This window comes from Salvia splendens, chromosome 21 (genome assembly GCF_004379255.2).
Source record: "Salvia splendens isolate huo1 chromosome 21, SspV2, whole genome shotgun sequence".
In the NCBI taxonomy this organism is placed as follows: Eukaryota; Viridiplantae; Streptophyta; class Magnoliopsida; order Lamiales; family Lamiaceae; genus Salvia; species Salvia splendens.
Window position 1 is genome coordinate 26,553,370 of NC_056052.1, and position 24,646 is coordinate 26,578,015.

The 24,646-nt window shown below is 40.8% G+C and overlaps 3 protein-coding genes across 8 annotated transcripts; 2 read left to right on the forward strand and 1 right to left on the reverse strand.

The window, feature by feature from the left end:
• The first annotated feature begins 57 nt into the window (after positions 1-57).
• On the forward strand, positions 58-11,905 carry LOC121783358. Its single transcript, XM_042181404.1, has 7 exons — positions 58-606; positions 752-838; positions 1,356-1,628; positions 1,759-1,929; positions 10,239-10,292; positions 11,071-11,217; positions 11,310-11,905. Exons 1-7 carry the CDS (start codon positions 385-387, stop codon positions 11,685-11,687), a joined length of 1,332 nt encoding a protein of 443 aa, XP_042037338.1. The 5' UTR covers positions 58-384; the 3' UTR covers positions 11,688-11,905.
• A 577-nt stretch (positions 11,906-12,482) lies between these two features.
• Positions 12,483-22,987, forward strand: LOC121784448 (ammonium transporter 1 member 2-like). Its single transcript, XM_042182583.1, has 17 exons — positions 12,483-12,740; positions 12,850-12,924; positions 13,443-13,531; positions 13,778-13,862; positions 14,115-14,196; positions 14,494-14,585; positions 15,201-15,452; positions 15,520-15,579; positions 16,102-16,149; positions 16,247-16,379; positions 16,475-16,551; positions 16,710-16,808; positions 16,895-16,965; positions 17,051-17,141; positions 17,232-17,326; positions 20,774-21,195; positions 21,649-22,987. The coding sequence occupies exons 1-17, from the start codon at positions 12,570-12,572 to the stop codon at positions 22,737-22,739; spliced, it is 3,033 nt and encodes a 1,010-aa protein (XP_042038517.1). The 5' UTR covers positions 12,483-12,569; the 3' UTR covers positions 22,740-22,987.
• On the reverse strand, positions 21,057-24,630 carry LOC121784478. Of its 6 annotated transcripts, XR_006046710.1 has the most exons (4): positions 24,232-24,630; positions 23,350-23,791; positions 23,146-23,231; positions 22,637-22,771 (listed from the first exon to the last, which is right to left on the reverse strand). XR_006046710.1 is itself a non-coding variant. In XM_042182612.1 (3 exons), exons 1-2 carry the CDS (start codon positions 24,568-24,570, stop codon positions 23,375-23,377), a joined length of 756 nt encoding a protein of 251 aa, XP_042038546.1. In that variant the 5' UTR covers positions 24,571-24,630; the 3' UTR covers positions 22,952-23,231; positions 23,350-23,374. The 6 variants fall into 6 exon arrangements, 2 of the variants coding, with proteins under 2 accessions (XP_042038546.1, XP_042038544.1); XR_006046708.1 differs by lacking the exon at positions 22,637-22,771 and adding an exon at positions 21,057-21,189 and having other exon boundaries at positions 23,146-23,791; XR_006046709.1 differs by lacking the exon at positions 22,637-22,771 and adding an exon at positions 21,068-21,186 and having other exon boundaries at positions 23,146-23,791.
• Positions 24,631-24,646: the final 16 nt, after the last annotated feature.

Here is a 24,646-nt window from a genome sequence, read left to right on the forward strand (position 1 = left end):
GGTAGGTCTTCATGATTTACACTAACATTATTTTTACCTCTCTCTCTTTTGCATTTATTGTGTGTGAAATGATAACAAAGATTCAATTTTATCAGTGAGGAAATGATAAGAAAGTTGGGCAGTCATTGTTAGATATAATTAATTAGTTCATGTATGCTGATATATATATATATATACACACGCACACACACTGTCTGCAGGCAATCATGATTTGGATGTGTTGAATGTGTGTGGAACTGTGTGCACCTTCTCAGCTTAATTGCTTCTGCATCAACCTTCAATTCAATTCAAGAGAGAGAGAGAGAGAGAGAGAGAGAGAGAGAGAGGTATTAGTGTGTGTTTTCTTTCTTTTGGTTCACTTCATTTTGCATCACTGTGAATGAAATGGGAAGTGTTAGAGCAAGAAAGATAGGGTTTTTTCCCATCCCATCATCTTCTTTTCTTCTTGTGGTGTTTCCCTCTCTTCTTCTTGCTTTTCTCTCTCTACAATGTGAAGCCACTTCTTTAAACTACACCAAATACTCACAAAAAGTCAGCAGCTTGAGACTAGAGAGGATTAAGAGGCATTTGGACAGCATCAACAAGCCCCCTCTCCTCACCATTCAGGTATCTTCTTTTACACAAACTAATCTACATTAATTTTCTTTTGTTTTATACGTTAAAATCAAAGTTCGATTTGTTCATTTTTCTCATAACGTAAAGATAAATAAACAAAATCGAGTTCTTGATGTTCAAATTTGTGTAATTCCAGAGCCCAGATGGAGATATGATAGATTGTGTACATAAAAGAAAACAGCCAGCTTTGGATCATCCTCTACTCAAGAATCACAAAATTCAGGTAAATTATTTAATTTTCTTTATCTCGTCTCTCTCTAGCTAGGAAAAAGGACACATTTTATTAAATTTTGGAAACGTAACGCCAAAACCCACCAAAATTACCAACTGGTTTTTCTCTTTATGGTACAATAAATTCCTTAACTACCAACCACCTCTCTCCCTTTGTACAACCAAATATTCTTGCAAGAATCCGAAATAACCCAACAAACTCTCTCATTGTAATGCCTATTTTTCGTACGCTAAGGTTATGTTGTTTATTAACAAAATAATACTAAGATATAATATGAGAGTTCAAATATACTGTATTTGAACTAAATAATGCCTATTTAATCATGACATTGTGGAGACGGATCAAGTTAAGTAGGAAAAAGGCAACAACACAAGAGATAAAAATAGATAAGGCCATTAGTCACGAACAATAGTGGGAACCGCACGGATTAATATAAGTGTTTATTTTATATCGATTTTTTTTAAATAAAATAAAATAAAATAACAAGAATATGAAAAATATTTTGCAGAAAACACCACCGGAAATGCCAAAGGGGGTGAAAATGGCGGAAACCGATGGTGTAAGAGAAAGAAACAGCAGCGGAAATGTGTGGCAAATGTGGCATCAAATGGGGCGGCGCTGCCCCAAGGGAACCGTGCCGATACGGCGTAGCACGGTGCATGATGTGCTGAGGGCTAAATCCCTCTATCATTTCGGCAAGAAATCTTCTAGATATACGGCCGAGATGGCGGCCCTCCGCCGCGCCGACGCCCCCGATGTTGTTAGTGGCAATGGCCATGAGGTATGTGTGTGTGTTAATTTAAAAGAGATTTAATTGTAAACTAATTATACTAAATAAATTATGTAAGTGTACTAAATAATTAAATTTGGTGATTTATTGATAGTAATTTGTATGAATTGATGAAATAAAGCATGCGATAGCGTACACAACGGGATCAGGAGAGGTATATGGGGCAAAAGCGACAATAAACGTGTGGGACCCATCGATAGAAGAGGTGAATGAGTTCAGCCTCTCCCAACTATGGGTTCTGTCCGGCTCATTTGATGGCTCCGATCTCAACAGCATTGAAGCCGGCTGGCAGGTACACACACACACCCCTACGTGTCTCTGTGTTTTTCTATACTTACATATACATATATGTGTAGCATTTCACACACTCACATGCACACACATGTCTCATTCATGTATAAGATCTGCTCATCAATAGAGTAGAATATAAGAATCAATTTCAAAAGTCAATCTCCAATCCCGAGTTTTGTTTTTATATACTATAGTTGCATTTAAATACACGTATTTTCATTTAATCTTGATTTCATATTGTTGGCAATGGAAACATAAAATGAATATAAAAATATCCCACATCGGTGATCGGTGTACACAAAAAGCTTAATCCACTATATAAGTCTCATGTGCCTCTCCTCCTATCACTGATTGATTTTAGGATGAAACTCGTGGATTTCTATCACATATAATTGTCAATGTCATCTTAGCAAGCGAATTGACGATAACATCCTTTAATTTTGATTTCATATAATTGTCGGTTCGTGATAAATCAATGTCACCTTAGCAAGCGAATTGACGTTAACATCCAACTACATCCGTTAATACATTGGCCGTTTGAGCAATGTAGATATATCATATGTTCACCTTGATGATTCCGCGAATTTTTGATGATGATAAATGCTCGTAAAAATAAATTACGACACAGAGAATTTTACGTGGTTCGATTTACTGAGGTAAATCTACGTCCACGGGGAGAAATGGGGGCAGGTTTGTATTGCTTGATCTGCGAATTACAGCTTACAACACAGACTTGCTATATGATTATTTCTCTAGAGAGATTCTAACTCTTTTCTATCAGATCTAAGTTCTATTTATACATTGAACTAAGATCGTGGCTTACATCATCACTCTAGGTCGTGGAGGTCGTGTAGGTCATGGCCTAAGATCGTGGCCTGAGTTGACGCCACGTGGTAGTGGGTGTGTTGGAAGTTGTGGAAATCCTGCATGGGTCCACTAACTCCTTGTTCGGTCGAATACTGAGACCGAACTGCTTTGGTTGCCGATCTGAGAGTAGAGCTTGATGCCGACCTGAGAGCAGAGCTTGATTGGTTGGCTTTTACCGAGCTGTAGGCTGAGGCCGAACTCTTTGGTAATGCCGAACTCCTCCGAACTCTTTGGTAATGCCGAACTCATACTCTTCCTTGGGCTTTGGGCTGATGGGCCGTCACTGCTGTTGGGCTTGTTTAGTTCGTACCCCATCACTACCCCCCCCGAAAGACGAAGTGAATCACTTCGGCGAAGCGAGTCACTTCGGCATTCTGGATAAAGGTACGGGGGAGGCTGACGTCAGGGGACGTGCCTTGCATGTGACTGCATTAAATGCGACAGTAAAATCCGGCCGTTGAATCCTGAAAAGGTGGGATTCGAAACGGTGCGATGATTTTGAAATCTTCGCCGAATCTGATAAATATGCTCTTTCTTCCTCATTTGAACACCTTTGCTGTTGCGTCTTCTATACTCTCTCTTTCTCGAGAAATTTTCTTCCGCTTTCAAGAGCTTCTTCAGACTTTCTTCACTTTCAAAAAGTAAGAAAAATGTCTTCTTCTTCTTCTTCGGTGTCGGGTAGCGGTAGGAAAGGGGATAAGGGGTCTTCTAGCCGGAAAGAATCCGGGGAGAAGACCGTAGAGTATTTTCACAGTATCTTGAGTAAGGATACTGTGATATCCCTTCACGAGAAATATTTTTTACCTGGGGGGAAGGCGGTGGTTCCCGACGATGATCATAGGGCTAACGACCCGCCGGAGGGTTATGCCACCGTTTACGAAGCCTGCTTAGAATGCGGGCTTCGTTTTCCTCTTCCCCCACCTTTTGTAGAGCTTCTTGATTTTTTTCAACTCCCTTTAGGTCAGGTGACTCCGAACTCTTGGAGGCACTTATCGGCTTTTGCTGCCGAACTGCGTAGGCTAGATAAGGATCTGTCTCTGAGGGCAATCCTTAATTTTTTCCAGTTTAAAAGGAAGGGATCTTGGTTTTACTTGATCCCCTTACAGCCTTTTAGGGCCTTCTGCAAAACCAAGTGGCCGAAATGGCAAAACCGTTTCTTTTTTTATAATAGGACTTCGGCTCCGGGCTTTCCTTGGAGAAGGCCGAAGTCCGTGATTCCCCATCCTCGGTTAGAACCGTTGGCCGAGCTCGAGGGCGAGCTCAATAAGATTCCTATGATTAGGAAACAGTATTCGGAAACTGAGCTCGTCAAGGGCGACCTCGTGTTCAATATCTCGTCTTCGGACGAAGAGGCCGAGGGTGAGGATTTCTCTTTATCTTTATGCTCTACTGCTTTAACGAAGAAAACTAACCTTGTTTTCTTGCTTTTTGGCAGTGTTCATGCTGAATAAGGCTATCCGAAAGTCCTCCGAGCTTGAGGAGCCGGAGAAAGAGAAGGCTACCAGCTCGGCGCCTGATGCCGAGAAGAATCCGAAGAGGCAAAAGACCTCTTCGGGTCCAAAAAAGCCGGAGTCGACTTCGGCAAGTAGGAAGGGGAGGACCCAGAAGCCCCCGAGAGCGCCAGAGAAAGACGTGGTCTTGGCGCCTCCTTCGGAGCATATCTGTGAGCCATTTTTATGGCCCACGGACTTCGCCGAGGTGAATTGTCTTCTTGATTCTTTGGCCTGGCTTCTGTCCTGTATTTTTGGTGCCCTCTGTTGACTTTTTTCCTTATCCATTTTCAGAGGAACGATATGCTCTCCAAGCTCGTCGCCGTCGAACTCTCCAAAGCGTCCAATGACTATGCCGAGATGCAGAGGAAGTTGGCGGCTGTTTGTCATCGGGCCGAACAGGCTGAGGCTAAATTTGAGAAGGCCAGAGCTGCTAGGATTTCGGCCCAGGATGAAGCTCAGTTTGCCAAAAACCAGCTCGTCATCCAGCGAGAGCAGGCGAAGCGGAGCGATGCTGCTGCCGTGGTTGCCCAAGGGGAGGCTCTCCGTGTTTACACGGAGAAACTCTTTTTGAGCAGCCAGTTCTCGGCCTTTGTCGGTAGCCTGGTAAGGCTAATTGCCGATAAGGGCGAGCAGGGGGCCGATGTCGTGCTGCCTCTGTACAGCCGAGAGATAGCAGCTCGGCTTCAGAATCTGCCGCTCCTTGAGGAGCTCGCTTCATCCTCGGTCCTGCTTTCTGCAGACCGAGTCCGGAGTTGTCGAGCTGATCGGGACGAGAACCTGGAGGCTATCTTTGCCTCCGTGGGACCCGTTTCACCCGCTTCGACTTACAACGGAGAGGGTGAGGCCGAGCCGCTGGAGCGGGAGGCCGAAGTCGAGCGAGTCGGGCATCCGGAGAAGGAAGCCGATCAGGAGACGCAGCAGATCGGCTACGGTGGCGCCGAGCAGGCTGAGGAGAGCAAGGAGGCAGAGGCTGAAGCTGAAGCAGATAAGGAGAAGGAAGCTGAACCTCACCGAGAAGGTGGAGACGAAGCTAGCGAAGTATGATTTCGTCTCCCTTCTCTTAGTTTAGTTTCTTCCTTTATGTAAAATGGCCTTGAAGCCCTCCTTGTATAGAAAAATTTTTTTTCTTATGAATGAAAAAATTCTTCTTTCTGCTCTTGTGTCTTCGTATAGCCTTTCGTACTCTCTTACTCCTGTTGTGGTTTACTACCTGCTCGGTAAGCTGAAATGCCGAACTGACGTAGCTGCTTTGTATTCTTAACTCTCAAGGAGCTGGAGGTACTTCACTGGAAGCGGCTGTACTCTTCGGCTTTAGACGAAGCTGAGAAAAGAGCTATAGCCGATCAGACGAAGAATGACGAGCTTCTGGCTCGTTTAGTGAAGCTGGATGCCGATAATAAGGACTTAGAGTCCGATAAGAATGATCTGGAGGCCGAGCTGAACACGACCATTGCTGAGAGGACTGCGTACGAGGATTACATCCGTGTGCGCGGGGGAATGACCATATCAGATGTTCAGAGTCGAGTTGACGAACTGTGGGAGGAATATAATGTACTCCGGAGGAACAATGCGCTGGAGAGCTCGGCTTGCCAACAAGTCGTGACATCATTGCGGCGCTGGGCTTCTCGGTACAACATTGTTCTTTCTCGGCGCCCCTCCATAGAAAGATTCCTTCGGCATATCGTGCCAACAGATGCTCGCACTCCAGATCAAACCTTTGATTCACTTGCTCAAAACCGTACTCCAAGTCAGCAACGAACTCTGGAACAGCCGGAAACGTCAAGACGAGAACGGGCTGAAGTTCGTAGAGGAGCTGTGATTATGAGTGAGCAAGACCAACAACTGCTTCGTGAAGAGACTCTTCGCCGCCGAGGTGCTAGGGCTTCCCGGGCTCAGAGAAGAGGTGGCAGGTCGATTAGAGCATCTCGTCGACCTGCTTATTCTGCAGCTGCCTGGAACGCCCGAACTCAGCTTCACGAGGATTTTGTGAATAGATGGCTCAACTTTAGCAACCCTGGACAGTAGAACAGTCCTTTGTAATAGCGTAACGCCATCTTGTAGGGTAGCGGAGTTGTGTGCCGAACAAGATTTGAAAATGAAATTTTGTTTTTGTTTTCGCTTCTAACACTGTGTATTTACAGCTTAGCGAAAAAATTTCATCGTACTTGTCCTCGGTCTTATGAAGTAAACTTCTTTGACCGGACTTGTCTTTGGTCTGATGAAATAAACATCTTTGACCGGACTCGTCTTTGGTCTGATGAAATAAACATCTTTGACCGGACTCGTCTTTGGTCTGATGAAATAAACATCTTTGACCGGACTCGTCTTTGGTCTGATGAAATAAACATCTTTGACCGGACTCGTCTTTGGTCTGATGAAATAAACATCTTTGACCGGACTCGTCTTTGGTCTGATGAAATAAACATCTTTGACCGGACTCGTCTTTGGTCTGATGAAATAAACATCTTTGACCGGACTCGTCTTTGGTCTGATGAAATAAACATCTTTGACCGGACTCGTCTTTGGTCTGATGAAATAAACATCTTTGACCGGACTCGTCTTTGGTCTGATGAAATAAACATCTTTGACCGGACTCGTCTTTGGTCTGATGAAATAAACATCTTTGACCGGACTCGTCTTTGGTCTGATGAAATAAACATCTTTGACCTGACTCGTCTTTGTGTTCTAATTTGGCGATTTTCGTCGCCGGGATCGAACTTTCCCTTGTCCTAATTCGGCGAGTTTTATCGCGTGGATCGGACTTTCCCAGTTAACCGAAGTGGTCTTATGCAGTAAACCTCTTTGACTAGACATGGTCGTCCTCGGTCTTATGAGGTAAACTGCTTTGACCGAACTTGGTCGTCCTAATTCGGCGAGTTTTATCGCGTGGATTGGACTTTCCCTTGTCCTAATTCAGGCAAGTTTTATCGCGAGAATCGGACTTTTGTTGCAGTTCGTTTCAGACGAAGTGCTTGATTCTTAAGCAGAATTGTGGTCTTGTATCCTCTTTAGAAGCTTTGACACACAATCGTGGGCTTGTTGCAGCTCGTTTCAGACGAACTGCTTGTTTAAGCTGAATTGTGGTCTTGTATCTTCTGTAGAAGCTTTGACTCACAATCGTTTAGCTTGTATATGTTCTAAGAAGGGGATCAGCCTTCGAAGAACAAGATACCTCAGTAACATTTGTAAGAGACGACACGCACATAGACAAGGCATATAGACAAATAAAAAGCACACAGAGACGAACAAAAACCAAGCAAACCAAAGAAAGCACATTGACCGGACTGTCTCTTACAAATGGAACTTTTTGAGGTTGGAAACGTACCATGTTCGGGGTACTTGTGCTCTTGACACGTGAGTCAATTTGTAAGACCCTTTGCCGAGGACTTCTGACGCCCGATATGGAACTTCCCATGTGGGTTCGAGTTCGCCCAGCTTTTCTGCTCGGCTTACTTCGTTGTTTCTCAAGATGAGATCTCCCACTTGAAATTGCAGCTTTTTCACCCTTTGGTTATAATACCGGGCTACTTGCTCCTTGTACTTGGCTGCTTTTATGCAGGCCAATTCTCTTCTTTCTTCGGCCAGATGTAGTTCGGCTCTTAGTCCGTCACCATTCATTTCTGAGGAGAAATTGAGTTCGGGGACTGGATATGCCGATCTCAACCGGAATCACGGCTTCAGTGCCGTACACCATCGAGTTCGGCTCCGGTGTGACTTCGGTCATTTCGCCGGCCTCTGATTCCGGCTGCTGTGATTGCTATGCTTGATGGTGCCGAACTGATTGCTCGGCACTTTTAAGCGCAATCTGCGAACACACTTGCTCTTTTTCGATCACCTCGGATGACCGCTATCTCTCCTTTAGTGGAGAAGGTGTTCGGCGAGGATGCCTCTGATCGCTATGACCGGGCTTCTTTTTGTCTTCTCTAGATGAGCTGTCTAAAGACCGTTTTCGACGGTCTGCCTCATCGGCACGAGAAAACTTGTCCGCAAGGTCCCACATCTCTTGAGCTGTTTGCGGACCGCACTCCACGAGCTTTCTGTAGAGAGCTCCGGGCAGGATTCCATTTTGGAATGCCGAAATGACAAGTAGATCATTGAGATTATCCACCTGTAGGCATTCCTTATGGAATCTCGTCAGGAAGTCGCTGATCTTTTCGTCGCGACCTTGACGTATAGAAAGCAGCTGAGCCGAAGTATTTCGGGCTTCCGCTTTCTGAAAGAACCTCCTGTGGAAAGCATCCATCAGATCTCGGTAGGATCTAATGCTGCCTTGAGGAAGGCTGTCGAACCACCTTCTGGCGTTCCCGATGAGCAGCTCGGGGAACAGCTTGCACATATGGACCTCATTGAGACCTTGGTTCGCCATATTATACTGATAGCGTCCCAGGAAGTCATGAGGATCCACGAGTCCGTCATAGGTTATCGACGGAGTTCGGTAGTTCTGTGGAAGGGGAGTTCGGGTAATATCGTCCGAGAACGGAGTCCTCAATACTCCGTACATGGCGAACCCGACATTTCTTCGGTATGGAGGAGATGGAGTTCTCCTGTGATTCCGGTACCGAGGATTCTTTCTTCTGGAAGACATGACACTACTGCGGTAGTGACTGTCTCGTATGGAGGGAGAGGGAGAATCCGCCGTTTTTGTCCCCGGCTGCTTTTGGCTTTTTTTGCAGGAAGGTTAAGAATTCCTCCTGCTTTTCCGCCAAAAACAGCTTGACAGCCTCGTTCAAATCGGGCTGCTGGGAAGACTCGGTGTGACGGCTTTTGGAGCGGCTTGTTCCTCCACCATGAGAACTGGTGGTGGATTTATCCCTAGGCTGTTTTCCCGACCTATGGGATGGATTGGCTTCCTCCTGGTTCTCACGGGCAGGAATACGGGTACTCTGCGATCTGGTATGCATTTTTTGGGTGGAAAAAATGGATCAAAAATTCGCTTTATCACAAATTTTGTTCTCTGTTTCCCACAGACGGCGCCAGTGATGATTCCGCGAATTTTTGATGATGATAAATGCTCGTAAAAATAAATTACGACACAGAGAATTTTACGTGGTTCGATTTACTGAGGTAAATCTACGTCCACGGGGAGAAATGGGGGCAGGTTTGTATTGCTTGATCTGCGAATTACAGCTTACAACACAGACTTGCTATATGATTATTTCTCTAGAGAGATTCTAACTCTTTTCTATCAGATCTAAGTTCTATTTATACATTGAACTAAGATCGTGGCTTACATCATCACTCTAGGTCGTGGAGGTCGTGTAGGTCATGGCCTAAGATCGTGGCCTGAGTTGACGCCACGTGGTAGTGGGTGTGTTGGAAGTTGTGGAAATCCTGCATGGGTCCACTAACTCCTTGTTCGGTCGAATACTGAGACCGAACTGCTTTGGTTGCCGATCTGAGAGTAGAGCTTGATGCCGACCTGAGAGCAGAGCTTGATTGGTTGGCTTTTACCGAGCTGTAGGCTGAGGCCGAACTCTTTGGTAATGCCGAACTCCTCCGAACTCTTTGGTAATGCCGAACTCATACTCTTCCTTGGGCTTTGGGCTGATGGGCCGTCACTGCTGTTGGGCTTGTTTAGTTCGTACCCCATCACACCTCATCTTTAATTTAGAGGGAAATTGACAAACTATTTGAATTTTTAAAGGATTTTGCAGCATAATTTTTGGTTGTCTGTTGTATTTAAGCTTATGTTTGTCTTTTCTGTGGGCTGGGCTGGGCTCGTCACTCGTGTAAATGGTAGGATTGAGCATTGACTTTTTTTCTTTTTTTTTTAAATGTCCACTTTTCTCCCTTTTGACCTTTTAGTTAATTGATTAAGGATTTGCTTTCCTAATGTAGATTACATATGAAGATGACGAATTATTTTTCATTTGTTGGATATTATAATATTATTAGCAAATAGTTGTGAAAATGTTGAAATTCTGAAGTTTTGATGGGTTGTACTAGTCAGGTTAGTCCGGAGTTGTATGGTGATAGCAGACCAAGGCTCTTCACTTATTGGACGGTATGTTACTGATTTTCTCAACTTTTATTAGAGAGAAAAATGTACTAAAAATAGCAGATAATTAATTCTAATTGACGATTAATTAAGCTAGGTAGCATGTAAATTTAGTGAACTATCATGAGTAATAATCCGAGTTCTTTTATTTTAGGTACCAATAAATCAAATTAACTTGAAATATTCAACTAATTAAAGACTTGAGATTTGTAAAGAGGGGTCCAAAGGCATGGACTTAAATTTTGTACTTGTCAAGAGAGACATCATGTATTTATAGCTATTAACTCATGAAAAGTGACATTTCACCCTCCTGCATCAATGTGATTGTTATGTTTTTTGGTCCACTTATACTATTAAGAAACAATAATTTGGAATATTTTTTTGGTGAGAAATTCAGTGAATTCTTGAAGTCAATGGGTTGGAATCTGTTGGAAATGAGATTTTGCAATAATTGGGAGTGCCTTTATTTTACTTTACCCATCTTCTGCAAGCACTGATGAATTGTTCATCTCCTTATTAAATATGCATGGCCAAAATGCTCAATTTCTTTTAACCTTGTCATCATGCAATGCATGTATAGTAGTACTACATAAATTAAGAAAAATGCATTAATTAGTCATTATACACTCGAATTACCAGTATAAATGTTATTTCAATAATAATTTTTATTAATGCAATTAAATTTATAATTATTCAGATCAAAGCTGACTCATTGATTCTCTCTTTAACTTCGAGTAAATATAATATACCTTTTTTCTTATTTTTTCCTTTTATAATTTTTCAGAGCGACTCATATCAAGCAACGGGGTGTTACAATCTCCTATGCTCCGGATTCATACAAACAAATAGCCGGATAGCCATCGGAGCTGCAATCTCACCGGTGTCATCCACAGGCGGAAATCAATTCGACGTCACCATTCTCATATGGAAGGTTAGATTCAGTCATCAAAGTTTCAAATTAAATTGCGAAAAAACACATAATTTTATGTTTTTTATCTTAACAATATCCAATCATGAAAATAGGACCCCAAATTGGGAAATTGGTGGATGAGCTTTGGTGATAGCACATTAGTGGGCTATTGGCCCAACGAGCTATTCACCCATTTAACGGACCGGGCCACGATGGTGGAATGGGGAGGCGAGGTTGTTAATTCCAGGCCCAATGACCAGCACACCTCAACCCAAATGGGCTCGGGCCATTATGCAGAAGCGGGCTTTGGCAAGGCAAGCTATTTTCGAAACCTAGAGATCGTCGACTCGGACAACAGCCTCAGCTCGGCCCGAGATATATCAACGTTGGCCGAGAATACGAATTGTTACAACATCAAGAGTGCCTACAACAATGAGTGGGGCACACATTTTTACTATGGAGGGCCCGGGAAAAGCCTGGAGTGCCCGTAATAGTAGGGCGGGCCGGCCCAAGTCCAAATTCTTTGTGTAGTTTACTTAAGATTGTAGAATTGGTGCTATTTCCAACCATGTTTTTGCTCGTTTCGGTTCTCTAGTTTTGTATGTGTTGGTAGGAAGAAATGTGTTATGTAAGCATAAAACAGGTAAGGAAATAGCTATATTTAATTTGGAAAAAGGTAATTATTAATATTATAAAGTGTGGTTTTGAATATCTTAATTAACTTGTGTTGTTCTACTTTCGGATAGATTCACCTGGTGGAAAGATAGAGTGTTTACTACTCACTCCGTCCCACTTAAGATGACACGTTTTTCTTTTTAGTTTGTCTACACATTTCCTTTTTTGGAAACTCTCTCTCCAATTAATACACTCTACCATTTTTTCTCACTCCTCTTAAAATATTCATCTTTCTCTCTATATTTTAATATTACACCTACATTTTCTCTCTCTAATTAAATACATTAACCAATAACTCCTAAAATCCCGTGCCGGCCAAGAAATGTGTCATCTTAGCCGAGATTGAGGGAGTACTATTTTATATTAGTACATGTAAAGGCATACTTATTACTAAGATCATATATTTGACTATCTTCAAACTATTTATCAACAAGTTAATCTCGAGCAACCGAATAAAGAGTATATATGAATCAATATTCTAAATAAATGGGCTACAGAATCAATGCGGGCCAGTTCAAAAAGTCTAGCCCAATTTCTTAGGAAATAACTTTCTACTAACCAAACCCTTAAAAGGGGCCCAAATAAAAAAAAAACAAATACAGAAACAAAGAGCGGCAAATCTGCTGCTTCTCTCCGTTTGCGCCACCGCCACCTGCAAAAAGGAATTCTATCTCTCTCTAACTTGGAAAAGTATTGCAATGAAGGAGAGAGAAGAGGAGAATTTCGTGACGCCTGGTGATATACTTGGAAAAGCTCTGGAGCTGAAACCTGGCTACGGCGCTTACTTCTCCTCCCACGATAAAACCATATACGCCTCGCTCACTGGATTCCGCTCTATCACTCCTGCCCCAATCGACTCCGACGACCAGGTAATTTCAATGCCAGAAACACTGCTGATTTTGAGCTGGATTGAATAGTTAATTTATTTTGTAATTTTTTGGCTTTTTTGGGAATTTATGTGTGGATTGTTGTTTTTAGAGAGCGACGGTGGAGGTGAAGGGGCACAAGTCGCACGGTCCGGTGCCGGAGCCCGGTGTTGTTGTTACTGCAAGAGTAAGGTTTTTCAATCTGCTAATTTTGTTTTGCTTGTGGAAATGTAGTTAATTTTGGTTTGGTGATGAGCTGAGTTAGGGCATAATTTAGCTTACATTAAGCTTACTTATAATTGAATAAGTTTCTTTTAAAAATATTAGTAGTATATCTGTATATGCATATTGAATATTGGAGCTCCAAATAGCTTGGCTCATTTATTGCTCTATCTAATGAATTTGAGTTCTTATTTTTAATTTATACTATAAGCTAATTAAGCCTAGGGCACAAGTTGCTTGTTTTTTTTTTCAATTTGAGTCATTTAAGGGGAATATATAGGAGATTTTGATGGCAATTTTATGAGATAGCAAGAGTATACTCTATATGTATTCTAGGAGTTGTAGGCTGAATCTATTTGTTAAACGCTTTGGTTTTAGAAAGTGATCGTAGTAATCAGAGGTTGCTGATTGCGAATTGGGGTAAACTTGAGACTATTCTGATTATGCTTATACTTTGCCATATTTTACTTGTTCTTGTGACAGGTTACAAAAGTGATGGCTAAAATGGCTTCTGCAGATATTGTTTGTGTAGGTCCCAAGTCCGTTAAAGAAAAGTTTACAGGCATCATTAGGTATGTGAAGTAACTTTTACTCTTTTAGGCATTGTTGGCTTTTCTTGAGACTACTAGCGATTGAGAGTTCAGACCATAGTTAATGCTTATTATCTCATCGAATATAACTAGATGATAGTTGCATGATATCTTAAGTGCGACTTTCACTTTCCATTTATCGGTATTACTTTTACTTTGAGTACCATTTTTTTCTTTCTGGAACCTAATGGGTGATGACTACCTTGTCTTGGAATGCACATACTACAGGCAGCAAGATGTCAGGGCAACAGAGATTGACAAAGTAGAAATGCACTCCTCTTTCCGTCCTGGCGACATAGTTAAAGCCTTAGTTGTATCCTTCATACCATTTGCAGATCAACATATTTTTCATTACATGATTAAACATTCATATGTCAAACTTTTTGTTAGATGAAATCTATTATTGTGAGTTTATATTCAGAAACACACATATAAAACACATGTAACTCTGTTTTTCTCTATCTCAGTCGTTGAAATGGTTTGGATTCATTTTTCCTATGTGAGTTGATACACTGATTTTATTATTCAATGCCACTGCTATCCTTAATGTTTCTCCCTTTAAAAGCTGTCTCTTGGTGATGCTCGAGCTTATTATTTGTCAACTGCAAAGAATGAACTCGGTGTTGTTTCAGCCGAAAGCGCTACTGGTATGACCTTCTCTACCTGTCTATCTGTTAAAACTTGTCCACTAGTCATTATAGCCTCGCTAAGGAATGCATAGATGTGGGAGACTGAAGTTGTTTTCGTCTCAAATTACTTTCAATGCAAAAAGAAGCTATGGAAAGAAACACATAGGGTGCATTATTGCCAAACTTGATAGTTTGTGTGAAACAGTTCATTTACCTTGTTCTTGGTTTTCCATTCAGTTCAAATCTCCCTTTCGCAGGCATGATTTACATACTCTCGTGCGTGTTCCTTAAACCATACATTCTAAACTCGTGCAGGTGCAACGATGGTTCCTATAAGCTGGACTGAGATGCAGTGCCCTCTAACAGGCCAAACTGAGCAGAGAAAAGTAGCAAAGATCGACGCCGTCTGAAGTAGCTGGAAACTGCATTTTGCACACTGGGTGTTAACTTGTTAGCTGCTGCTGCTCTCAACCAATGCATTGTGCTCTTTATCTGTAATACTTTTAGTTTCGAGGCTTGGTTTTGAGAAGTGTACCATTTCATACTTTCATAAAAAATGATGTTAAAACTTTCCAGTTTAGTGCAGATTCTTTAGTAATTCATTTTTTCGAAAAGATTAAATTTTACCTATTTCTTTATACTATACTACAAGAAACACTATTATTCAGAGACGATGAAGTGATGATAAATGTTCATAAATTCCATATAAATAATTGGACATATGAATTACTCCGTACTTTACATTTAAAACCAAATTGAGAATATTTATTAATTTCAAATAAATTAATAGATTATTACATTTACATATTTACTGTTCCTAATAATTTAGAAAAGATAAATTTATGTAAATTAAATATCTAGAGATTTAGGAGAGAATCAACTCTTTTATCCATTTACAGATTACATAATTATTGTTATTGTAATTATATGATCCAAAATATTGGATAATTTGTCCACATTCAGTCCACATGTCAACTCCAAAACCATAAAAATAAAAATAAATATTGATAGAAATCTAACAGAAAAAAAAACTGCAACACCTTTTCTCGTTTGGAAACCAAAAAATGGCTACTACTTCACTCTCAGCTCTCAATCTTCTTCCTCCCTCCAAATTCTCTTCCTCTCGTTCCCACTCCTTTCCCCAAACTCCCCTCCATATCCCCTCCTCCCCGAATCAGAGACCCCTAAAGTCGAAATCGCTTAGAACAATATCATTTGCTCTCGCAGAATCATCGGATTCTTCCAAATCCATTGAACGTCTCCAAGAGCTCGCGGTATGGCCAGTAGTATTGTGATTTATGCAATTAACTAAATAGTAAATTTAATTTTTTTTTTTCGCAGGATTGTTTTGTTCTTCCCGCGGACTATTTTAAGCAGTTGCCGAATGATCTCCGTCTGGATGTAAGCTTACTAATTGGAGACGTGTGCTTGTTTTAGGGTTCTACTTTTTCTAATCTCGAGTTTGTAGAATTTATGTTTTTGTGAAATGTGTACACTGTGCATGGATGTTTGTACCTTTTGCATAGCTGTAGAAGATAGAATAGATAAGCTGTGCCTGCAATTTTTGAATTGATCGAAGTTATGTAAAAAGCTGTAAAAATTATGAATGCAACAATGGTATTTATGTATTGTGTAATGTAGCTGTGTAATTTTGCATTAGTAGGATGAGAATTTGTAATTTGAAGCACAAATACTAGCCTTAGGTGATAAATAACGTCTGCGGATGGCTGTGTCGCATTCGGTATGGCTCTGAATTTTGCAGCTGTGCTGTGGAGATGAGTTAGGTTTACATCTTAGCATTGATGGTTGTACTTTGCTCGAACACGACTAAACCAATTCTTGATTTTCATACTGTTGTTTTTTTGTCTTCTCTATTTCTTCACTTTTATAGAGAAATTAACTTTTCCCTTTAAAATGTGGAAGCTGAATGATGCGGCCTTTGATCTCTCAAACGGTACTGTCAAAGATGAGGTCAGTTTGCATTATTGATTGAAATTTGAAATGCATTAGAGATTTTGTAGTGATTGATGTGTTGATGATGAATCGTCTGCTTGCCTTTGTATTTCAGTGTGGAGAAGAGGCTGGAGAGACTTTGTTAAATATAAGTCGAGCGTGGGAAAATGCAGAGACATCAGTTTCAGCAGCTTTGGTGAGCAAGCTCCCCCAACTCGTGGGCTCTCTGACCAGTAATAACAAGTCAGGCAAGTCTGCAGTGATACCGCTCTCTGTGGTGTTTTTCGTGTTCGTGAAAACGCCTGTATTAGTGCTTACTGATTTCAGTCTTAATGCTAGTTAGCACTTGGCAAGCGCCTGGTTTCAGCTTCTAGAAGGTTCCAGGCGATGGGCCAGTATGGTCAAGATGAACTGCAAATGGTATGGATAGAGTCTTGTTTTAAACGAAGTCGTGAAAGTACATTTGTTTCACCCTTGAGTTTCTTGTTACTTTGTTTATCGGTTTCTGGTTTCGGATTACATTCACCATAAGCATTTCTGCACCTCAGTTTACTGTTGATCATTCTTAATCAGCATAGATTGCCAAAGTCATGAACAGAGCAGGAAAGGCATTGTCCCAAATTCCAGTTTCCAAGGTAGCTGATGAAGAACCAAAACAGGAAACTAGGGTTCTAAAGGTATATCGTCTTGCAATTGAACGAAATCATGTTCTATAATCACTATATTGTGGAAACGAGGCGGTCATACTCCTGCCTCTCTGCAGTTTGGGGAGCTCCAGGTCGAATTGACTCCAGAAAAGGCGTATACTGGTGCTGTCATTGCCTTCTTCTTCGGGTACACTCCGCCCGAGCTGTGAGATTCTCATTTCTCGAGCAAAGTTTGAGAAACTCACGCCTTCTTTTTGAAAATCCGCTTGCAGGATTCTCACTTGGCAAGTGGGTCAAGGCATCCAACGCATACCAGAGAGCTCGTTGGAGTATGCAAATGACAACGCGCTGCTCCTTGCTAAGGTGCCTAAAGTAAACTCATTTTTTATACATTTCGTTTTCAATTTTCATCATACGTGTGTTTTCTGAATGGAGAAATGATGCGAAATGCAGTCACTGCGATTGACACTGTTGTCGATCTTCTACTCATCAACGTTCTTATCTGCGTTCGCATCTGTCGGGCTAGTCCTACTTGCAGGACAATTGAAGTCGAAGGATAAGTGAAAAATTGTATGCTCTTTGAATTGTTTTGCTTCTTTTTCTGACAGTTGTGATGTAATTTGATCTTTTGTGTAGTCTCCATTATAAAAGATGAAGTTTTCTCATATTTTCATCTCATCAACTGTTGTTACTCCTTTTAGTTTTTATATGATCACTATACAAAGAACACCTAGTGCGTGTGTGTATCGAAATCTAGATGTTTACTTTCGACGTGGGCATGAGATTTAAGAAATTGATCTGAATAAGTGTAGAGATAATAATATATATAAATGGGAAAAAATAAAATACTAGGGGTATAAGAGAATAGAATAAGAAGAATTAAAAATATTATTTTAGTACTTTCGACCTGGGATTTATGAACTAACTAGGGTTTACATAGTCATCGATGATGTGATTTTTTATTTATGCTGGAATTTTATCTATGCCCTGATTATTTTATATAATAAGATTAATTGATAGATATCGCGTGTAACAAAATAAAGTAATCAATAATTCAATGTATTCGAAATTAGTAGTATGAACGAAGAAACTAAATGAGACAAACATGTATAGTGACATCACGTGTGATGTTAGTTCACCCACTAGTTATAGCTAAATTATCATTAATTTGGACTTCTTTGCTTATAATTTTGTCATAAAATTCATCGAGAATCGTATTGTTTGAAAAGTAGCCAAAAATTGTGCTGTCATAGTATATGCAGACATCAACGTTTTCAGCTATTTACTTCTTTTACCTTTATAATATGCTGTTTAGATCTGACTTTTCTATATAGTTGATATTTTCATATATAATTAATTTGATAACCACTTATTCTCAATGAGAGGTCAGCCTTCTGATCACATTTTTAGCCTCTTGAATTATAAAATTCATACACTATGATTTAGTATTAATTTCAATTTTACCCTCCAAAGTCCAAAGCCCAAACGCCTACGGTTTCCATAGATTCTTATAAAAATGGAGGTTGGTTCGGTCAAATATTTGAAAATACAAATATAAATATATGTACAAATTATACTTATATGTTAATCATACTCCTTCCGCCTACCATTAAATGTCACATTTTATTTTTAATATTTTTGGTAAGTGGACCCTACATTACACTAACTTATTCCACTCACATTTTATTACTCCGTATAAAACTATTACTCATTTCGTTCCGTAAAAATAGAAATTCTTTCCTTTTTGTTATGTCTCATAAAAATAGAAACTTTCATTTTTAGGAAAAAAAATTTCTTTAATGAGGTGGAACCCATTTTTCATCAACATGCTTTTCTTTCTATGTGTCTCTTACTTTACTAATTTTCCTTAAAATTCATATCGTTTTAAATATTTCTATTTTTAGGGGACAGATGGAGTATATAATAATACTATGACATAAGTTCTACCAACTTTTTTCTATCAATTTTCCTTAACAAAATTAAACAATTTCTAAAAAACTCAGTCAGTCATCTATGAGACATTTATTCATGGACAAAGGGAGGGACTAATATATGTATTCAGATTGACGTTCTTGCTCATACTAAAAATTGACTAAAAAGGAGTCAAAACTCCGCTTTGCCACCACACTCAATTACTCATTTGTCTTCATAAAACTGATTGACATTAAAAAAAGCTAATCACATAAGCTTTTCAATATTTATGATGGGATCAAATCTCAACTACATATTCGTGCAAAAGGTAGGAGAGTAAATTAGATACATAATTAGCATCGAGGTCAAAAGAACTCTTTCATTTATTTAATAATCTCTATGTAATGATGATGTGGACATCAAATTCATTTTATCAAATCAAACTGATTAAATCATTCTACACTGAGTATTTTACAATATTAAAAAGTATACTACTATTAATTTGACCATTTGGTAATTATCTAAAAGCTATTACTTCTATTAGAGAAATATCTGACCTTTTGAAGTAGAGATAGAGATCCAGTTCACAATACCTATATCAATTAGTAAATCATTGTTGGCCTATATTATATTTAGGCAAATTGTTTATAATTCTTTATTGCTATTTTCAACCCAATGTAGACGTAGTACTCTACTCCTAATTAATGACATTCAAAAGGTCAACAGCAAGATTCAAGATTCAAATGTATTGAATCCAAAATTTATTACTACTACTTTTTACAGGAATCATACAAAATATTGAAAAGAATCTCATATTTTCACATTAGAACTCCACCGTAGACCTGTCCAAGGTTTACCGAACCGGCAGTTAAAACTAAAACCGTAACCGCCGGTTACGATTTCGAACCGAAATCGTGAGGATTTACCTGAATCAAAACCGTCAATTTTTGAACCATGGTTCTGTTTAGGTTCAAAAATTTTCGAACCGAAACCGTGCCGGAACCACCGGTTCCGGGCAGTTCCAAACCGGAACCGCAAAAAACCGGCGGTTGTGATCCGTGAAAAACTGTAAAAAACCGTCGAAAAACTGACGGTTCGAAACCGAAACCAGCGGTTTTGAGACCGGAACCGTAATCGCGAAACATCCTCGCGGTTCGGTTTCGGTTCAACAATTTCCAAAACGAGAACCGGCGGTTCCGGAACCCTGAGCACCTCTACTCCACCGTATGACTTGTCAAGCTTCTGTTGATAAATTTTAGACTATAATGATTCCAATATTAGAATATGATGATACCCCTAACAATTAAAATATATATAATGACTTCATAATTTATGTGCCATATCATTAATTGTATCACCAATTTCATAAATATTGTATTTTCGAAATATCACCACATTTCTAGTACTATGACTTTATAAAAATGAATTTAAAATTAGGTAATTATATTTTCCGACCAAAAAAACAATACTCCCTCCGTCCCCCAAAATTCGTCACCATTTGACTCGGCACGGATTTTAAGAAATATAATAGAAAGTGAGTTGAAAAAGTTGGTGGCATGTGAGTCATACTTTTATATATTAGTTTTATAATAAAATGTGAGTGTGAATGAGTTAGTGGAATGTAGGGTCCACTACCAAAAATGGTAAAAGTGAAAGGTAACAAAGTTTTAGGGACGGACGAAAAAGGAAATAAGTGACAAATTTTCAGGGATGGAGGGAGTATTAAACTGACAAAAATAATTCAGATTAATATAACTTGCACTAATTGAAAATCAGGATATATGTGGAACCAAATTAACTGCGAAACATATTTTCATATATAACCTAATCTGCGCACATTGAATAAAAACATGAATTTTCTCAATACAGCCAATAAATTTTTACATGATAATGAACACAATTAGAAAAATCAGGATATAATTAGAACCAAATTAATTGCAAAATAAGGGAGTACTACTAATTAACACATACTATAAAATGTCCAAAATACCCTAAGCCTCCCACAATCTCTATAAATATCAAATCTCCTCTAATAATTCATTCTCATCCCAAAACTTTCTTATATCCATGGCTGATCCCTTGAGCTGCTCAGCAGCCGACCTCCTCCCCCTCCTCGGCGGCTCAGCGGCCAACGCCACCGCTGCGGCCGCCTTCCTCTGCACCCGCTTCAACGAGGTCTCCACCCGTCTCGACGGGGCCAAGTTCGCCATCGACAACACATACCTCCTCTTCTCGGCCTACTTGGTCTTCGCCATGCAGCTCGGCTTCGCCATGCTCTGCGCCGGCTCGGTCCGCGCCAAGAACACCATGAACATCATGCTCACGAACGTTCTAGATGCCGCGGCCGGCGGCCTCAGCTACTACCTCTTCGGCTATGCCTTCGCCTTCGGTGGGCCCTCGAACGGCTTCATCGGAAAACACTTCTTCGGCCTCAGAGATTTCCCCTCTCCCGCCGGGGATTATAGCTTCTTCTTGTATCAATGGGCTTTCGCCATTGCTGCTGCAGGTGATTAAAATTTTCATCACTATTTTTCTTGTAAATAATTAATGTGAAACGTAAAAATCTATGACTTTTAATAGAATTAAAGGCAAAAGTCATTGGAAAATAATGTGGCATTTATTGATGGTGTTAATGCATAATGTCAACGGTTGCAGGATTAATAGTAATACATATAGGAAAATTTGATATGGAACCAAAAACAAAGGGAAGAGAAATAATAATGGGTTTTATTCTGACATTAATAACAGATTCATAGCTAGCAAGAATCTACATTTTTGTCCCTGCCACAAAATATTTCTTTTTCAGCACAATATTTTTTAACAATTTTGTTTAGTGTATAAGTTGAAGAAAGAATAAAGTAAAAGTGTGATTTTCATCTTTAGAAATATGTCATTTTTGTATATAGTAAAGGGTATATTTGTCCAATCATAATATTATGACGTTGTATATTGTGATCAGGCATTACTAGCGGCTCGATTGCAGAAAGAACTCAATTTGTGGCATATTTGATATACTCCTCATTCCTCACTGGGTTCGTGTATCCGGTGGTCTCACATTGGGTCTGGTCGGGCGACGGTTGGGCTGGCGCAGCTAAGGCCGACGGGAACTTTCTCTTCGGCTCGGGAGCCATCGACTTTGCTGGCTCGGGTGTCGTCCACATGGTCGGTGGCATTGCTGGTTTATGGGGAGCGCTCATCGAGGGACCGAGGATCGGCCGGTTTGACCACAGTGGCCGGTCTGTCGCCCTGCGTGGCCACAGTGCATCGCTAGTGGTGCTAGGCACCTTCCTTCTATGGTTTGGGTGGTACGGTTTCAACCCCGGTTCGTTTCTGGCGATAGCGAAGTCATACGACACTAGAGGGGCCTACTACGGCCAGTGGAGCGCGGTGGGGAGAACAGCTGTCACGACTACATTAGCAGGAAGCACGGCTGCCCTAACCACCCTGTTCGGGAAGAGGCTCTTGGTTGGGCATTGGAATGTGATTGATGTGTGCAATGGGTTGTTGGGAGGGTTTGCCGCAATCACCTCAGGCTGCTCTGTGGTTGAGCCGTGGGCTGCAATTATATGCGGGTTCGTGGCATCTTGGGTGCTGATAGGGTTCAACAAGCTGGCCGAGAAGGTAAAGTATGATGACCCATTAGAGGCGGCACAGCTGCATGGTGGCTGTGGCGCGTGGGGATTGCTATTCACTGGGCTATTCGCCAAGAAAGCTTTTGTAAACGAGGTTTACCCAGGGAAACCAGATAGGCCGCACGGGCTGCTCATGGGCGGTGGCGGGAGGCTCTTGGGCGCCCAGATCGTCCAAATTCTGGTGATTATCGGGTGGGTCACGGTGACAATGGCACCACTGTTCTGGGTGCTCCACAAGCTGAGGTTGCTGAGGATTTCGTCCGACGATGAAATGGCCGGAATGGATGTCACCAGGCATGGTGGCTTAGCCTACATCTACCATGACCAGGAAGACGAAAATACTCTGCCACACTTCAAGATGACAAGGATCGAACCGGGGGAAACTCCGATAGGGGAGCGTCGACAGCAGGGTGTGTAGGTCCGGTCCAGGCATGCTCAAGAATTCAGCATCTACCACAACAGGAACCAATGTGTATCAAAACGCATTAGGATGTCAAACAAGTCAACAGGAACCAATGGTAACAGTATTTTTCAGTAGGATATGCCTATAATTTGATGTTTTTGCTGTGTTTTGATTCCATCTAGATAAGCTTCATTGTGTAACAGAGTCCTATGTCAAGACAATGAATGTTTCACATTCTATAAGATGGTATATATTCAACCTCATTCGTCTTTAACACAAAACAACGTATACACAGAACGGTTCTTGAATAGACATTGAACAATAATAGTAACACAACGAATAACAACAGTCGAAACCCGAACAAAGGCTCATAATATAATCCATGCCTGAAATGAGAGAACTGAAGCCAAAGAAACCGAACCTTTAAGAGCAGTGTCGATCCACCATGCCTGCCCTTGTTCTGGATCCCTACCGGTATAGAAGTCAAGCGAGCTTAGCAATTGAAAGCTGATTTGTCAAAGAATGGGGGCAATTTTGTATGCAAACTCGAGATCAGAATAACTTGGTCCAAAATCCCAAAAATGGAACATTGAAATCAAGAGTCTCACGAGCAATGAACTTTTACCCTTTGTTCTCCTAGTTATCTTAAATCACTCGTTAGCTCCTGGTTCCTCTTCCTTCTTAATAGGCGCCACACGAGGATCCTTCTCCGCTCTCACTGGATTATCTAGCTCGTCCCACCCTCCAAAATCTTGACGATTCCTGCTCTCATTTGCATTGTTATTATTTCCTTCGAACCATGACTTGTAATTCCCAGCTTCCTTCCTATTCCGGGTTTGGCCTCCCTTTTCTTTTCTTGCTCTAGAACTACCAGTGAAAGGCCTCTTCTTCCTCTTAGACTTCCGTCTTGGGGTTTCATCGGCCCTCCCCCACAGCATGTCCGCAACTAGATAAAACGCTGACTGAGCAAGGGGAAGAGCAACTGCCATGAGGATAGAATCAGGGCCCCTGCCCATAAAAAAGTAGATCACAACTGCTGGAACCATCCATCCAAAGGCTCGAAGTATCTGCACTATAACTGAACTCCATCATCTCATTGAAGTGTGAGACAAACTATTCGAACTAATGTACACACCAACAAAGTTATCCACCAAAAAATCTTACACATGATCCTTGCTTTCATGCATCAAACAGTAAAAAACCAGTTAATCTAATGCTGAGACAATTACCTCTACATACACAAACAAGACCAGATGTTCAAATTCACAGATGCTTTCACCAAATACAATGCAGCAACAAAATTGAGAATATTTCAGCAGCTATGCTACTCTCAACCACTGAATTTATCATTAAAATGTCACAAACTCAATTTAAATAAAACGAAAATAACTTCAATTAACTTCTAAATCTGTCAGAAATCAGTATAATTATGGAGGAAAATTGTCATAATTCTACATTATTATAACTACAATTTAAAAGCAAGCGATAAATTGACCTAATACACTACCTTAAACACCCAATCGAATCCAATCGAAGCTTCGAGAATCCCAAAACCATCTTCATCTTCCTCATCATCATCGGACCACCAAACCCTCTGCTTCACGGCGTTCCTGAACTCTAACACATCCTCCTCATCGAACTCGTCCGCTGAATAAGCGTCGCTGAATCTGGACCGTCGGTCAGGTCTCGAATTCCCCTCCCAATTCCACCTCCTGCCACCGGTAAAAAACCGCCACCGACACGCCTTGTAATTGGTTCGGCCGCCGTCATCTATGAATCTGCGGAAGTGATTATGATAAGCTGGACTTCTGAATTCGCAGAAAAATTGAACTGCTTGAGACCCCATTGAGCATGGGCGACTGAGCAAGATTTTAGAAAACCGCCATTTTTTTTATGCATTAGGATTTTGGAGGTACAATCAG

What these genes read in the sequence shown, in the direction of transcription:
- LOC121783358 (XM_042181404.1), top strand. Translation starts at nt 385, where the DNA reads ATGGGAAGTGTTAGAGCAAGAAAGATAGGGTTTTTTCCCATCCCATCA. An exon ending in TCAAGAATCACAAAATTCAG is followed by an intron (nt 839 to 1,355) that starts GTAAATTATTTA and finishes AATATTTTGCAG; the next exon opens with AAAACACCACCGGAAATGCC. An exon ending in GCATTGAAGCCGGCTGGCAG is followed by an intron (nt 1,930 to 10,238) that starts GTACACACACAC and finishes TGTACTAGTCAG; the next exon opens with GTTAGTCCGGAGTTGTATGG.
- LOC121784478 (XM_042182612.1), bottom strand. Translation starts at nt 24,570, where the DNA reads ATGGGGTCTCAAGCAGTTCAATTTTTCTGCGAATTCAGAAGTCCAGCT. An exon ending in GATTCGATTGGGTGTTTAAG is followed by an intron (nt 23,792 to 24,231) that starts GTAGTGTATTAG and finishes GTTATAGTGCAG; the next exon opens with ATACTTCGAGCCTTTGGATG.
- LOC121784448 (XM_042182583.1), top strand. Translation starts at nt 12,570, where the DNA reads ATGAAGGAGAGAGAAGAGGAGAATTTCGTGACGCCTGGTGATATACTT. An exon ending in AGGAAACTAGGGTTCTAAAG is followed by an intron (nt 16,809 to 16,894) that starts GTATATCGTCTT and finishes GCCTCTCTGCAG; the next exon opens with TTTGGGGAGCTCCAGGTCGA. An exon ending in ACGCGCTGCTCCTTGCTAAG is followed by an intron (nt 17,142 to 17,231) that starts GTGCCTAAAGTA and finishes TGCGAAATGCAG; the next exon opens with TCACTGCGATTGACACTGTT.